We start from the raw sequence: 15,866 nt of genomic DNA on the forward strand, positions 1-15,866 counted from the left end.
TTGGCTTTGAGCATTCTAATCACAGTCGAGTGCATTCATTGGTGAACATATCTATGCAGAAAATAAATACACGCAGAGAAGGGAGGGAATAGTTTCCACACCACAATTAATGGATGTAACCCTCCGCTACACTAGTGTAAAAGTAGCCCATGGTGGAACCTGAAAATGAAATAAAGGAGGAATATCGATGTTAAACAAAATAAAAATGAATCTTCTCATTTACATTTGTCCACACTGTAGCCGCTAAAAAACCGTACCCACCTTGTCCATTAAAAAAAATGCAGAAAACAGTGCCTTCAATGTGGAATGGAAACGGGACGGGTTTCTAGTAGGCTAGAGACAGTCAAAATAAAAAATATCAGTCTTGTCAGACAATCACATCAGTCCTGTGACGCAGCTGGCACGAGAAGCACAGGAGAGCATACGCACGTGTACAGGTAAACTACCTGTGTGATCCAATCAGATACCTTGGCGCTCCTTTTGTACTGCTCCTGTCTGACAGCGCGGGTAGTGCTTGTCACCACTAACACAAATCCCTTCGCATTGCAGTAGGCTGGTCGTTTTTCGGTTTCGCTTGGAAAAAATAAAACTTTATAACAGACTCGACAGTATTTAACTCACATTTGACTTAAACCGTTGCTCACAAATAATCAGCATCATCTCATGGGTGACAACAACTTGGTCTCGGTCTCCAAACAACGCACACATATACTCCTCAATTATCCCTCCGCATGAAGATAGGTGGCGCGTGTTAAGAGGTCTCTCGCCTCTATATCTCAGTAAAGAAAGAGCGAAAAAATGTCATTAGAAGAGGCGTAACACGTCAGTGCGTCCCCAGGTCTGTTTGGTGAAGTGGCTAAAAGAGATCAGTCCCAACCTGCCCATCAGGAATAACGGTCCCTCGTCAAGCTATTTCCAAGGCATATTTCCGTTTTGGGGGGATCCAAGACTCAACACTTTACCATTTTCTTTCTGACGTTCTATCTATAACCGGCAGTTTGGACCATCTTTCTGACATTCTGGTAGGTGTATTTTCAAACAATGTCATATTTTTTATGAATATGTTAGTCAAATATTAGCGTACCAGTGGAAGATTGGATATCATGCATACCTGTGCTCTCTGGCACATTCTCCTAGATAAACCACTTACCTGTGCAGGTGGCAGAGGTGCGCAATACTCCAGGTGTGAGCCACTGTGTATGCGTGCCTCAATGGTCCGCTGGTTTTTCCCGTGTGCTTTCATCCGAAGTCCAATGTCTTCGATAGCCTATTTTTCTTCCTTTCTTTAAAAAAAAAATCAGTATGAGACACAACGGGCGGAGAAGGTGCATGTGTGCCATCCGTATTTATGCCGACTATTACATATATGTGAGTTTGATTCTTATATCAGCACATCTCAGTTTACCAACATATCATGTCATGTGAAAGCGACGTTTGGACTGTGGCCACATATATCCGCACTGCTGTTGCATTGCTGGTGCAAATGCCAAAACCAAAGAGAGAGGAAAAAAAGATATAGTGTGATGCAGTGGCAATATTTCGTAATTCAGTTCTAAACTAAGACCTTCTTTTTGAACCGTGTTTCTGCTGTCACGCTTTACCATTTAAAATCCACAGTATTTGCCAAAGGGTTTGTGCTGTTGCAATAGGATATATTCAGTGCCGAGTTGTCTAAATGTTTGTGATGTATTTGTATGTTTGTTTTCCCCTGCTACGGTTCGCTACCCTTCTAATTCAAACTCAAGTGACAATGCGTCCCTGCACTTAAAGCGTCTAACAGAGAGGGCCATGGGCACGCCGATGCTTCTTCTCACATTCCATGCATGTGAGCTCTTAAACATAATGGCTTCATATAACTGACTACAATAAGGAAGTTTGACATTTACCAACCTTTACATTTTGCACAATTGTGAAAGTATTTTCTCTATGAAAAGGTGTGGCCCAAATGACAGGACGGGGAAAGCCCATTTGCTAGAACTTCCATCGAAAAACAACTCAAACACGGCTATGTTCATAATATTAGGAGAAAGGGGTTTATTTTAAATGATGTGTATTAGTTCGTTAGACTAAATTGGCAACAACTTAATTCGATTGAGCGGATGTATCATGATAGGCTAGATAAATAATGATATACATGTTTTGTCTATTTTCATCATTTCATACAGTTTGAGAATGTAATGTATGCAATATCTACTATATATAGGCCTGTATATAGATGTATGTAGCCTATAATCTATTAAATGAAAGATGCCATAAAACAGCATTGCCTGAAACCTTAGAAATCTTTCAAAATCCCACAAAATAACGAACAAGTCAGAACTGTGTGGAAGTTCACTTTAACTTGAACTATCTACCTTTTAAGGCTCCACTAGTCGACCTAAGTCAAATTGGTTTAACTTGCCCCCATCTATCAAATGTGTCTGCCCGTCCGACCTCCTCCTCCTTGCTCCGTTCACTGACGCCCTGTCCGATTAGACTCTCATCAAAAGATCAGGCGACGGCAGACACGCACAGTGTTGCAAACTCTGGACTCTATCCTATGGAGTTTTATTGAGGACATTAGAGTGAATTCGAACGTAATATTTTCAGGCCCCTTGTTTGTTTCACGGAATCTACAAGTCATCTTGTCCTACAATTTGTGGCCGTTTTGTTTGGTTGTTAGATAGCGGAGTCTGCGTGTTGCTGATTCAAGGAGTCAAGCCCATGCGGACTGCCATCTGACCTACTCTTATCAATGAAGCACGAGAGCATGGCGGAGGGTCCCCGGTGTAAGAGGCGAAAACAAGCCAACCCACGAAGAAAGAACGGTAAGGACAACTTTTAAGTGACCAAAATAAATGTTTGTGAAGGTTTGTAAGCTATGTCACGCAGTCATTTGCGGGACATCCCGCGCTGTCCCCTTTCTCTCTTCATTGTAGACAGAGGAGCGGTTCACCAAAGTTTTCTTTGGTGTTGATTGACGCTTTAATTCATTACTATGAACATAAACAATGAAAGTAGCATATATAAATGAGAATAGAGAATATGAAACAATTATGTACGGAAGGCTTTAGTGAAACTGAGAAGGCACGTATCGGCTATACGGGGTTCGAGTAGCGGATCAGCGAGATAGTGCCATTATGGAGAGGGAGAAAAACCGTTATTTGAGCGTGAGTGCTTTTCAATGCATTCGAGAAGTTGAGAAGAAAAAAAACCTGTGGATGGTTTGGAACCTGAATTGTTTTAATGCGGTATCTATTATTACTAAGTAATTATAGGCTACTAGTATAATTGTACTTTGTTTTAAAATTGTTTGTTTTTATATGTTTTGTTTTTCCGCGAAGATAGGCTATTTGCTTTCTCTATCTATACTTTAAACTATGACATCCTTCTTTCAGCCAGTCTGCATCTTTCTACGTCTCTATAACTTGAGCAGTAGCCTAGGCCTATTCTTTATGTGAAATTGTTAAAAGATCTTGCCTAACCAAGTAGCCTACAGCAGATAGGCTTCTTCAGTGTCATTTGCCGTTTGTTCAGATGCGTCGCTACACAGCGCAATGGACAACAAAACGTGTTTGCAATATGGGCTATGCCTGACTAAAGCTGGCCTCGTTTATAGCTGTCAATTCTATGATGGAAGACGTGGCTTCATTTCAAGTTATAGGTAGGCTATGTAATGTGGCCTCTAACAATCGTAGGCTATGACAGATAAACAGTCATTATGATCAGACGAGGACTCTGCGTCTCTTTTATGCAACGCTAGTCAAGTGTTATGCAAAGTTGTAGGCTATATTAGTCAAGATAACACATCTGCTACACTAGAGACATTTCTTTACGTTTCAACATGCGAAAGTCGACTTAATCCTTTTTTTTCTCCACTGATTTACTGAAATCGATAGGTTGTTCAGGGTCTTCTCTCAAGTAGCTGCAAGCACGTTTCTGATTCACACAGCAACAATGCCACGGTTGAAGTTTTGGAGCTTTGTGAACTGTAGCCTATTCTGAGGGCAGGGGGGAAAGTAATTGTAATAAGACTATGTTTGGTTACAAAAAGAAAAGCAACCTTGATTAGTGACATTTTTCTTTTCTTTTAAGCCAATCTCATTAGCAAATGTTGAATTAGTCGAACTCTAACCAGCCTACAGGCCAAATTAAGTTTCTGAAGTGTAGCCTATTCGGCTCAATAAACATTGCCTATCGCTTTCGTAATTGTGCTGAACTTTAAGAGATATTTGTCTGGTGTTGCCTACCCCCGCATAGCCTACACGGAATTTCTTTTTTCCAGATTCAACTTCTTATTTTGGATGTATGGAATGCACAGATTTTAAATCATGCAATGTGGATTATAATTTAATTGATTCTATTAATAATTGCCCGCTGACAATTGACGATGTTTCATCCAAGATTGCTTGCGCTGTAGAGCATAGCTTGCACTTCGTTCGCATGATGGTTATGTGTGAATTTATTGAGAATATTTTTACTGTCAAAATAAATGTGTCAGAAGACCCCGTTCAAATCAAGCCCAGACACAGGCTTCTCAGTGACCTATTTGAATTTCATCGAGCTCACCATCACGCATCACCACTATCCGCAGGCACTGAACCATACCCTACCGTTTAATACCTACCGTTTCTTTGTATTAGCCTACTATATAAAGTTTTGTCCTGTAATCCTCATGCTTTCACATGAAGACCCTTTCTCACAAAACTGTAAGAAAATATGATAGGACTTTCCCCTAAACATAAAGGCAGTAGGCTATGTGTTAGAGTGTGATTGAACTTTACTTTTCTATGAGGATGCCTGCTCGATCTGCCCCCAATCTCCACTCAGGGTCCCTGGGGAAGGTCACGTTAGGCCCGGTGCAACCCGATCTGCGCAGCTTGCGCCGCTTTGTTGCATTTCGCAGCCCCCCCCCCCCCCCCACACACACACACACACTCTCCCGGTGCTGCACGTCACATCCAGCTGCGAGGGCTCGTTTGCTTGTAAGAGCGCAGCTGTCAAAAGCGCTCCGCTAACCTCGCCAGTAATTTTTTTTCCAATTTTTATTCTGTGTGTGTGAGTGTTGTATGTTTGCAATACCCCTCGCCCCAGAGTTAAAATCAAATTGTTAAGTGTCAAAACATACATTAATATCTAGTGTTTCGGTTTAATTAAGGCCCGTAAGATTAGATCTTAGGTTAGGCCTTTTCGACATGGCTTTATTGTTAGCCTGTCTGAAACATTGCGACCCTCATGTTAAACATTTAGATGGATCCTCACAATAAACTCTCTCACCGTGAACATCATACTAAAATGATGGCAAAGCCATTTTGTTGTAAACGTCATAGCTTGTATGCTGTTGTACCGAGAACATTTGTGGATCCAGACAAAGGGGTTTCATTAGAAGTGAGTGTCTCTCTCATTTCCATGCTTGTACCATCAGCAGTGTCAGGATGCCCGCTGTACCATTCATGTCCATTCCTCACAAACGTGCCATTGTCCGGCCGGCCTCATGCACAGATACCTTTCTGATGGCTCCTTGTTCGTGTCTGCTGTTGCCTTCTCTCTGCTCCTACATGGGCCTCTGGCTAAAGGCATGTATGGGGTGTCGAGCCTGAGAGAGGAATAGACCCTCACATGTGCTCTTGTGGACGCACGCACGCACGCGCGCACGCGCACACACACACACACATAAACATACTCTCTCATTCTCTGTCTATATCTCACTCTCTATCTCTCCCACACACCAACAAACGCACACACACACATTGGCACTACAGCGGAGGTCCTTTAGAAAGCCTTTGGTGTGATACCACTCTCGCTCACATCGGTGCTGACCTGAATGCCTTTCATATCTGCTCCGCTATGTCTTACACACACTCCCCCTCCCCTCTCTCCCTCTCCTCCCCACCCTCCCTCCCCCTCTCCCTCCCTTTCTCCTCCCCACACCCCTCAGTAAACACCCCCTCAGGGCAGAACAAAGAAAGAGAGCTCCTCTCCTCATTCTTAATCACAATTCAGGCCTTTCACTGCCGCCAGGCTGCTCTCTCGCTTTCAGCATCCCAAAGCCTGAGATGAAAAGAGCTGCAAAAATGGAAAGCCAACCAGGAGAGTGTGAGTGAACGAGTGAGTGTGTGAGAGAGAGAGTGAGTGCGTGAGTGAGTCTATGAGTGTGTGAAGGAACGAGTGTATGAGTGTTTGAGTGAGTGAGTGAGTGAGTGTGTGAGTGAGTTAGTGTGCCTGTGTTGAGTGAGTGAGTGCGAGTGAACGTGTGTGTCTGTTAGTTAATGAGTGAATGTGTGTGTGTGTGTGTGAGTGAGATGGATGGAGGGTGTGTGTGTGTGAAAATAGGAATGATAATGGTGAAGAGGTGCAGAAGGGATTGGTATTGCAAGCGCCATAACGGAGGTGCCTGCAGCTGTTTGTGGTGCCTCCCCTGGTTACGTGCCCTATATAGCCTCCCTGTCCTGTCCCACTACGCCCTAGGGCTGGGTCCGGCTGATGGACAGATAGGGTTACAGGATTCCATGCCTGGACTATTCACAGCTAAATAACAGGAGGGGGAGAGGACTGGTAAAGAAACACAGTCAGAAATTTAGAGAGAAAGAGAGAGAGAGAGCAGGTGGGGAGGGAGAGAGACAGAAAGAGAGAGATAGCAATTGGAGAGAGAGACAGTGATATATGGAAAGATGGGTGGTCTGAAAGCAGAGAGAGAGGAAAAGAAGAATGAAAGGACAGAGACAGAGGGAAAGGAATAGAGGGATGAGAGGTGCGGCGAAAGACACAGAGAGAAAGTTGGGTAGGGGGGACAGATTGGTTTATGGGCCTGAGACAGAAATCTTGCGAGGGCCTGAGACTTTTCAGATTCCATTTTAATAAGCATGACAGAGCAGGTGTGACTTGTTGTTGTTTTCACAGGAGACAGAGAGTCACATTGGGTGTTGTCCCACACATCCTGTCCCATCCAGTCCTCCCTCCCTCCCTCCATCCCTCCCTCCCTCCTCCCTCCCTCCCTCCCTCCCTCCCTCCCTCCCTCCCTCCCTCCCTCCCTCCCTCCCTCCCTCCCTCCCTCGGTAAGACAGTGCACACACAAACAGCCATTTTAATGCTAACATTTGGACTGTGTGTGTTTAAGATCAGGGCTGGTGTCGTTTCAACTCCAAACCTGCTAGACCTACAGCCTCCTGTTACACCTATAGCCCCTTGCCCTACCTAGAACCTCCTATCACACCGAGAACCTCCTGCTCCATCCACCCAGAGACTCAGAACATTCGGCCCCTGAGCTGCCTGTCCAGACACACCACCGTGCTCAGCACCCCCTCTTTTCTTTAGCTTCTTAATAGGTCAACAATCACACAGTCAGACAGAGGGAGAGGGAGGGAGGGAGAGAGAGAGATAGAGAAAGAGAGAGAGAGAAAGGGGGAGGGAGGGAGAGAGTGAGGGAAACACAGTGCAAGAAGAGGAGGGATGCTGCACCATGTGATATGAATTCCTAATTCCCCCGCCCCCCCCCTTCCCCAGAATAGTTTTTTTTTTTTAAGGAGATTATCTTCATTCACCTTTATTCCCTCTCCCCCCCTGCCTCCCTCCCCGCCTCCCCCCTCCCATTGCCAGACCAAGCTGTGCAGGATTTAGGCAGATTTACTTCACCAAACACCTTTGGACATTGGGGAGGAGACAGGGCCTGTTTAGAAAGAAGGGGGCCTTTGTTCAGAGGAGGAGATAATGCTTCACCAGCCAGGCACATAATATTAACCAGTGTGCCGGTGGCCTGCGGAGCCTGGTTAAACCTCTATGCAGCTCACACACACGGAGGAGGAGGAGGAGGAGGGAGGAGGAGGAGGAGGAGGAGGAGGAGGAGGAGGAGGGAGGAGGAGGAGGAGGAGGAGGAGGGAGGAGGAGGAGAAGGAGGAGAAGGGGGGGGAGGAGGGAGGAGGAGGGGGGGGGGGAGGAGGGAGGAGAGGGGGGGGGGGGCATGGAACTGTGGCCTTCCTGTTTCGATCACTGCGGGTACGACGTGACTCTGACGCTAGCACGTGACACGGAGTCACCTCGGTCCGCTCAAGAGTTGGCCTGATCCCACCCCAGCGACTTCAGCACAGGTTGTTTCTAACAGTTTGAGGTGGAAAAGCGACCATTGTCGGAGTAGGTCAGACATTCCGTGTGGTCTCGAGTCGGGAAAGCTGTCGAATTAGGGAGGAGAGGGTTTTTCTACCTTCTTAAGCTGTGCATGCTGCACTAAGCCGAGCCACAACAACCGCCCCCCCCCTCCTCACCTCCCCCGCCCCCCCCCCCCCCCCACCCTCTACGCCACCTTCACCGCTACACTTCCCCCCCCCCCCCCACCTCTCTGCTTCGCCAGCCACGCTAACATCTGCCTCAGCACTGAGGGGGACAGGAGAACGCCACCGCAGGCGAGCTTACTCTCGCGTCACCGGTGACTAACAGGGACATGCCTGTCCCTGTCAGTGGACACGTTTGAGCTGGCGCCATCTCCAGCCTCCCCCACTCAGCGGGCTCTGAGAGCTGCTCACAGACCAGCGGACCAGCGGACCGCGTCTCTCTGAGCTGCCGTCAGTCTGTCAACAAGACAAAAGTCGTCAGAACCGAGAGAGAGAGAGAGAGAGAGAGAGTGGAGGGGAGGAGAGGAGAGAGAGTGAGGAGAGACAAGAGAGGAGAGAGATGGAGAGAGAGAGAGAGAGAGAGAGAGAGAGAGAGAGAGAGAGAGAGAGAGAGAGAGAGAGAGAGAGAGAGAGAGAGAGAGATAGAGAGAGAGTGAGAAGGGTTTGCTGCTCTGGCAACGTGGGAACACCTCTCGTTGGTTCGAGGTTAGCTTGCGTTCCTTCGAGGTCGTTGTTGTTCGGATCAACTCGGAGGCCACGGCCCGGAAGTTACCCTGCCGGAGCATCCCTGTGCCCCCCCCGTCCTCCACCCCCCTCCACCCCTCACCCCCGTCCTCCAGATCACATTGGCTCTTCTTGTCCATGTTTGTGCTTTTCAAGGTGACTGACATGGGTCATTGTCTTTTGCGCCCATGCCCCATCCCCTGTGTAACCATGTGCACATCTTCTTCATGAGTGGCTCCTGAGTGAGTGCAGCGTACCCTCGTGACATTTAGCAGCCGCACATCGCCGTTAGCCTAAACAGACAGGATTCACCAAGGTCAGTAATGAGGTATGTCACCGCAGGCAGCAGAAACACAGCGGACGGTGATAATGACTGGGAGTAAGGTTCACTGTTGCTATCAGCCATCTGGGGGTGGGGGTGGGGGGGTGATGGTGGGGGGGGTGGGGGGGTTCAAATCTACCGTCTGACAACCTTCACTGACAACCTACTGCACAAAAGCAGGAGAGAGACACACTATTGTCTAATAAAAAATATATACATACATATCTTCAGTCATATCAGTTTACCATGAGTTGTATTGTTTGTTGGGGTTGTAATGTTCCAGAGAGAGTTTGTGTTCCTAATCAGTTCACTGTGTGATGGTGTATCAGCTGTACGGACGGTCTTGCGTCATCTGACGGATGTGATCATGATTGGGAGGGAGTCTACCTTTATACCATCAAACATTGCCATCTAGCACAGACACATACACACACCTCAGACCCCACCCAGAACCCACACACGCACTGCAGCTGCCCATCTCCCCCATCCCCCCCCCCCTCACACACACACACTGCAGCCCCCCCCCATAGACACACACACTGCAGACCCTCCTATAGACATACACACACTGCAGCTGCCCCCCCCCCCCACACACACACACACACACAAACGTGTGCGTGTGATTGGCTCCCTGGCAGTAGCACCCCGGGCAAGGTCACAGACACATGGAACAATCAATAACGGATCGGTGGAATAAGGTGTCATGACATCTGTGAGTCCAGACCTCTCCGTTACGGGTGACTGCCTCTCTGCCTGTCCTGTCCTGTACGTGTGTGTGTGTGTGTGGACGTGTGTGTGTGTGTGTGTAGAGGGGTCAGGCTAAGCTTTGATCCATATTTCAGGGGCAGGGAGCCTGACTCTATCCATGGCCTGTACTGGGTTAGGGTTAGTGTGCAGACGTGTGTGGGAGTGTGTGTGTGTGTGTGTGTGGATTGCTGACTGGCCACCTGAGCTGGGACACTGGCCTTGTTATTATGGGATGTTACTATGGGAACCATACATGCTGTCATGCTACCCATTGATGTCCATATGCATCTTGCCTCTGGGCCATTCCCTCTATGTAGAGCAAATGGTCAGTTTGTAAGTAAAAGGAATAGATCAATTTAGTAGATACTGTGATGCCCTCAGCACCCCCCACCTAACCTACTTCTGAATCTGTCAGCTCTGGGGCCGATGAATTCTATAATCAATTCTACTATCTTTGCTGTAAAACTGCATTTGAATCATAAATCTGACTCTGAATCTTTGAAGGGGCATGCATCTAACTGGCAATCACTGTAAGTGAATGCATCTGACTTTGAATCACTGTAAGTGAATGAATCTGACTCTCCAATCAGAAGGTTGGAGTCTACAGCATACTGAGACACCATCTTAGCGTGAAACCCTCCACAAGGCTGGCTTGTTCTGGGGAAAAGGCTGTTAGGCTTGCAGGTTCAAATCCCTCTGCAGGTAGCTTTTGAGAAAGCATCTGCTAAATGGATACATCACTCTTATTATTACCATGCACTTCACTGCATACCTTGTCCACTAGAAGTGAGAATGTATGTCAGTCAGAGCCACCTCCAGCCTTACTGGGCCTCACTGTACTCAGAAGCAGAGGCACAGCTACGGAGGTGGAGAGGTGATAGGATGTGACAGGGCCCTGGTTCTCTCCCTGCCTGTCGTCCCCAACACTGTCACCGCCAAATGTCATCCAGACACCTCCCCAGGTAACAACCAGACTGATTAGTCACGATGACAGCATACCCTCCTCCCTCCGTTCCCCCTCTCTCTCCCCCTCTCATTCTCTTCCTCTCTTTCCCTCCCGCTCTCTCTGTGGCAGACAGAGGGGACTCGGCGGCAGTGCTCTCTTTTTTTTCCGATCTCTCTATCAATCGCTTTTTGTCTTTTCCCTTTATCTGTTTCCTGTCTCTGTTCGGTTCAGCCTTCTTCTCTCTCTTTTGTTCCCTCCTTCCGTCTCTCAGTCACTCCCCCCTCCCCCACTCTCTCTCTCTCTCTCTCTCTCTCTCTCTCTCTCTCTCTCTCTCTCTCTCTCTCTCTCTCACTCTCACTCTCTGCCTCACACACACTCCCCCCCCCCTCATGTTGTGGCCTGGTTTAGAGGCATCCTTTGTTCACATGGAGGCAGAGGAGAAAGCGTGGAGGCAGATCACCCAAGTAACAGTGGTCTGTCCCCTTGCCTGTCCCCCTGCCTGTGGTCCCCACACGGCCTGTGTTGACTTGGGGATTGTGTTTAAGTTAGGCTGGGTGTATAGGAGGCTAGGTGTATAGGAGGCTGGGTGTATAGGAGGCCGGGTTTATAGGAAGCTGGGGTGTATTAGAGGCTGGGTGTATAGGAGGCTCATCTGCACCTGAGGGGACTGTGCCAGGCTCCTTAGCCAGGGATGAAAGGACACTACTTCCTTGGTCACAGATCGACCAATTAAAGTAATGAGAAAGTGCAGGGCTCATAGAGAGGACACCAGGGCCTGAGCAGAGCCGCGCTAGGCTACGCCTCTGAGTGCTAATGCTAGCTCAGCCGCCCCCCACCTCTCCTCCCCATCCTGCTCCTCCACCCGCTCCATAACCCCCAGGCGAGGCTAGCTGGTCCCTTATCAGAGTGCGATGTCCTGTTCCTGCCTTCCTCAGCTCTAGTCTCCCCAGCTCCGCGGGAGTCCAGGCACTCAGGGCGATAGGACCTGACATCCCTGTCGAAGCCCTCCTGTGGAGTCCTATCTGAGGGAAATGTGAGCCCTTTTCCCCCTCAGCCTCGATTCTGGGCTGTAACCTGCCTCAGTGCTGAGCCACCACCGAGGACACGTGTGGGTTTGGTGAAAGTGACAGTTGAAGTTTGGAGATTTTCCTTGAGCCCTGGTTAGTTAGGTGGGTTTTCTGTGGCAGGCAGGGTGTCATGGAGGGCTGGCACTGCCACCAGCCATGCCAACACCTAGCCCAGATGGCACAGCCAACCCAGGCAGATCACAAGGCATGTTAATGTTGCGTTAGGAGTCTGTGATTTTTTTTTTCTTCTGTTGTTTCTTTTTTTTTTTGGGGGGGGGGGGGGGTGTTCACTCCTAATGGTGCTACTGACTGGGTCCTGCTTTGCAATTAAACCTGATGAAATATTCATGTGCGGCACCTTCTCAACCATCTACACAAATGAGCAAGCCACGCTCACCCCCCTCCCCAACTCCCTCCCCTGCACCCACCAACCCCCCCCCAAACCCCCCCCCCCCGCGCTAACCCTAATCCCCAGTTTGTATCATGGTGGCAGCAGCATGTTTGCTATTACTGCCAGCTCTACACTACTGTAGAGCTGGCAGGAGAGGAGGAGAGAAGGGGGGGAGGGAAGGAGAAGAGGTGAGGAGAGGAGAAAAGGAAGGGAGGAGAGGAGATGGGAGGGGTGAGTAGAGGCAAGAGAGTTTACTTGCTGTTACACATGACTCATATCTGCACTGCTCAACAAGATAAAGGCGTAGAGGGACTTGATTATCTGTCAGCCAGACTGGAAACCTGGTCTTGCGGTAGAATGTGTCAGCGATACGTGGTATTCCAGAGCTTGTGACATGTCGCTTACCCGTTTAGTTGTTGCACAGGAGGGAGATGAGACACCTTCCGGGCTTAAAATCCTCTGGTCCTTTTGGTGGCTGTTTTTTTCATTCTCTCTTTCTATCTCTCTATCCTTCTCTGACATTAAGCATCTGTTCAAACAGGACCGATCCAGAGGATTAAGTAAGGCACAAACGCATCAACGGCACATTACAATTCCCTTTCTTCTCTTCCTTTATTTTGCCCTCTCACTCTTGGCTTTCCTCCCCCCCTCCCCCCCTCCCCCCCTCCCCCCCTCCCCCCCTCCCCCCTCCCCACCCTACCTCCGTCTCTCCTCCCTCCTTCCCTCCCTCCCACCTTATCTCTCTCTCTCTCTCTCTCTCTCTCTCTCTCTCTCTCTCTCTCTCTCTCATCTCTCTCTCATCTCTCTCTCCTCTCTCACTCTCTCTCTCTCCTCTCTCTCCTCACACGCACACCCCCACCCCCCACACACAGGTTTGCATATGACAGGCCAGGCTTGATGGGGTTACGACAGTCGACAGTTCTTATTGAGTCGAAGCGGCGTGATGGCGGAGTTTTGTTAAGCCTGAAACAAAGAGGAGCAGAAATGCTGTGAGAACATTGTCTGTGTGGGTACAAGTGTTGTCACAGTTGGGCTGGAGCTGCCTGCAGTTCACTACCTCGCAAAGTATTATGTCATGCTCAAAGTCTTAGGTTTTGTACATATGTTGTTTTCATTGCCTTGTTTTGTTAAAAGTACAGCACTTTTTTACATGAAAGTTTATTCTGTATAGTGTTTCAACGTGAATTTATGTGTGTGTGTGTGTGTGTGGGGGGGGGGTGGCAACACTTCAGTCTTCCTCTCAGGATTACACCTCACAGCGTTTTGGGTAAAATCCCAGATGCATTTCAATGATGGACGGGATGGACTGTAGTTAGACCCTGTACACCTTCATCCAGGAGCCCTGGAAAAGGTCTTATGCGCAGCCTCAGAGCAGGACTAGCCCTCAGACTAGCCCTCAGAGCAGGACCAACCCTCAGACTAGCCCTCAGAGCAGGACTAAACCAGGACTAACCCAGGACTAACCCAGGTCTAGCTGTGTTTGCTGTGGGATTACCAGAGCGAGGGCAGGTGGTGGGGGGGGGGGTCCAGGGAAAGGTAGCCATGGGAAGGACCCCCCGATGGCGAGGAATGCTGGTCAGGTCAGAGCAGGGAGAGAGGGGAGGAGGGGGGAGGAGGGGGGCAGTGAGGGAATACTCTTGGGGATGGGGCAGGTGCTTTTGTGGTTCCTGTCAGCCATCAAAGCCTTAGTGGAGGAGCTGAAAAGGTTACTTCAGCAACAACCCCCTGCCCCCTGCTCAGTCACAACCCTGTGGACTGAGCCGGCCAGTGAGTGGGTGCTGGGGTGGCAACCTTTTCAATCTCCCATACTCCTCCGATTCAAGCCTCATCCATTTTCATTTTAAACAGACGTAAAAGGGGGAGTGCGGAGAGCTGGGTGTAAGACCTGGTTTGGGGGAGAGGCAGATGTGTTGACTGGTAGAATCCCCATGGCTGGGTCCTGTCAAAGGGATAGACACCTAGTAAAACATCTATTGTGATAGTCATCTTCAAAGGAAAGTATACAATAATGGGCTTCATCTGCTTCCTCTTTTAGCGGGTTTATCAATGAGCTAGGCTGTAAACACAGCAGTCCAGGGCTTCACTGTTTGTTATTACAAGACAGTCATATACCAAATAAATAAAATAAACGATAATTTATTGAAGAAAAGAAAAAGGTTAGAGGATAATTCGTTTAGACATACGACAGCTACACATTAGTACTGTGACTGATTCTTGTTTGGCATTGTATTGTATTGTAACCTGTCCTGGCTGTGCATGTAGCTCCATGACTACTGAGCACCAGTACATTGTTGTTCTGTTCTTTTCACTTCTTATTCAGTGGGGTAGTCTTCCTATACCTCATGTTTGAAGTAGGGGAGGAGGGGGGAGGTGGGAGGGGGGAGAGGGGTGAGGTGGGGAGGGAGGGAGGGAGGAGGAGAACAGGTTGCGTCATGGGACCCGAGGTGTCCCCTTTTGTGTGGGCCGTCAAACGTGGTTAACATGCAGCCATTTATCTCCAAAGCCCCCTGGGTGCACAATGGTCAGAGTTAGCACAGACCGACAAGGAGGGCGGGGGAGGAGGGGGAAGAGAAGAGGGAGAGAAGGAGGAGGGAAGCAGAGGAGAGGAGGAGGAGGTTCAGAGGAGAGGAGAGAAGGGGAGCACTGTGTTGCTGCTCTCTCTTTCCCTCCCTCCTCCTCCTTCTTGTCTTCCTCCTGTTTTCCTCTGGATTCACACCACTTCTCTCTGTCATTGTTTGGTTTCACTCTCCCCCCCCCCCCCCCCCCCGGGACAACTCTCCAGTGCTGCTGCACGGTTATCTGACAAGGTGCTTCAGAATGTGGGCAGCCCCCGCTAGCAGGCCAGTACCTAGCCCATACCCTGCACTCTGCTCAGACACAATCCCACTCCTCTCACTGCCCAGAGCCCCTCACTAAACTCACTGGCCCTCCGTATGCACTCAGCGGCCAGAACCGTCCTACCAGACAACAAAAGATGCAGATTTACAAACGGCTGCTGCTCTTTACATCAGACCCCCTTCTGATGTAAAGAGAGCGGTCATGTATATAGTTATAGAAAGAGAGTGGTCATGTATCCAGTTATAGACGATGGTTATGTGTCTAGTTATAGAAAGAGAACTTAAAAATCATCAGAGGACTGTTTGCAAACTGTTATTGTGAAGTTCTTCCGTCTTACATGTAACATAAGGTACAAATCATACCTTACATATACAGAGCTCTACCACAAACAGTGCCAAACCAAATTGCAATTAATTACATGATTTGGTGTGAAGTTTACTGGTCAAATGCAAAGACATGAGAGCTTGTATTAAGGGACTGTTTCCATGTGCTGGCTAGAACTGACACACTGCTGGTTATGTTGCTATGAGGGTATAATGTGGTTGATTAAACCCTCTGCTCTAAATAAACGTCTCAGCCTGCCAGCACCTGCCACAGACGAGGTATGTCTTCAGTTCAGGCCTAACAGGATTATGCTGCTCTGTAATTGATTCATTTGCAGGGAGGGGAGGTGACTGCCTTGGAAAGGAGACTTTAGGTAGCAGGCAGGATCCACAGTGCTCTGCCACCCCATGTGTCAATGCTGTTA

General features: G+C 48.6%; 1 protein-coding gene across 1 annotated transcript in view; it reads left to right on the forward strand.

Annotated features, from left to right (window-relative positions):
- Positions 1-784: 784 nt before the first annotated feature.
- Positions 785-15,866, forward strand: part of zeb2a (zinc finger E-box binding homeobox 2a) — a 47,101-nt gene continuing 32,019 nt past the window's right edge. The window contains exons 1-2 of the mRNA XM_062456243.1: positions 785-1,022; positions 2,663-2,807. Coding sequence (XP_062312227.1) covers positions 2,735-2,807 — 73 coding nt within the window. The 5' untranslated portion in view covers positions 785-1,022; positions 2,663-2,734. The remainder of the gene's footprint in view (positions 1,023-2,662; positions 2,808-15,866) is intronic.

This window comes from Osmerus eperlanus, chromosome 3 (assembly GCF_963692335.1).
Source record: "Osmerus eperlanus chromosome 3, fOsmEpe2.1, whole genome shotgun sequence".
In the NCBI taxonomy this organism is placed as follows: domain Eukaryota; kingdom Metazoa; phylum Chordata; class Actinopteri; order Osmeriformes; family Osmeridae; genus Osmerus; species Osmerus eperlanus.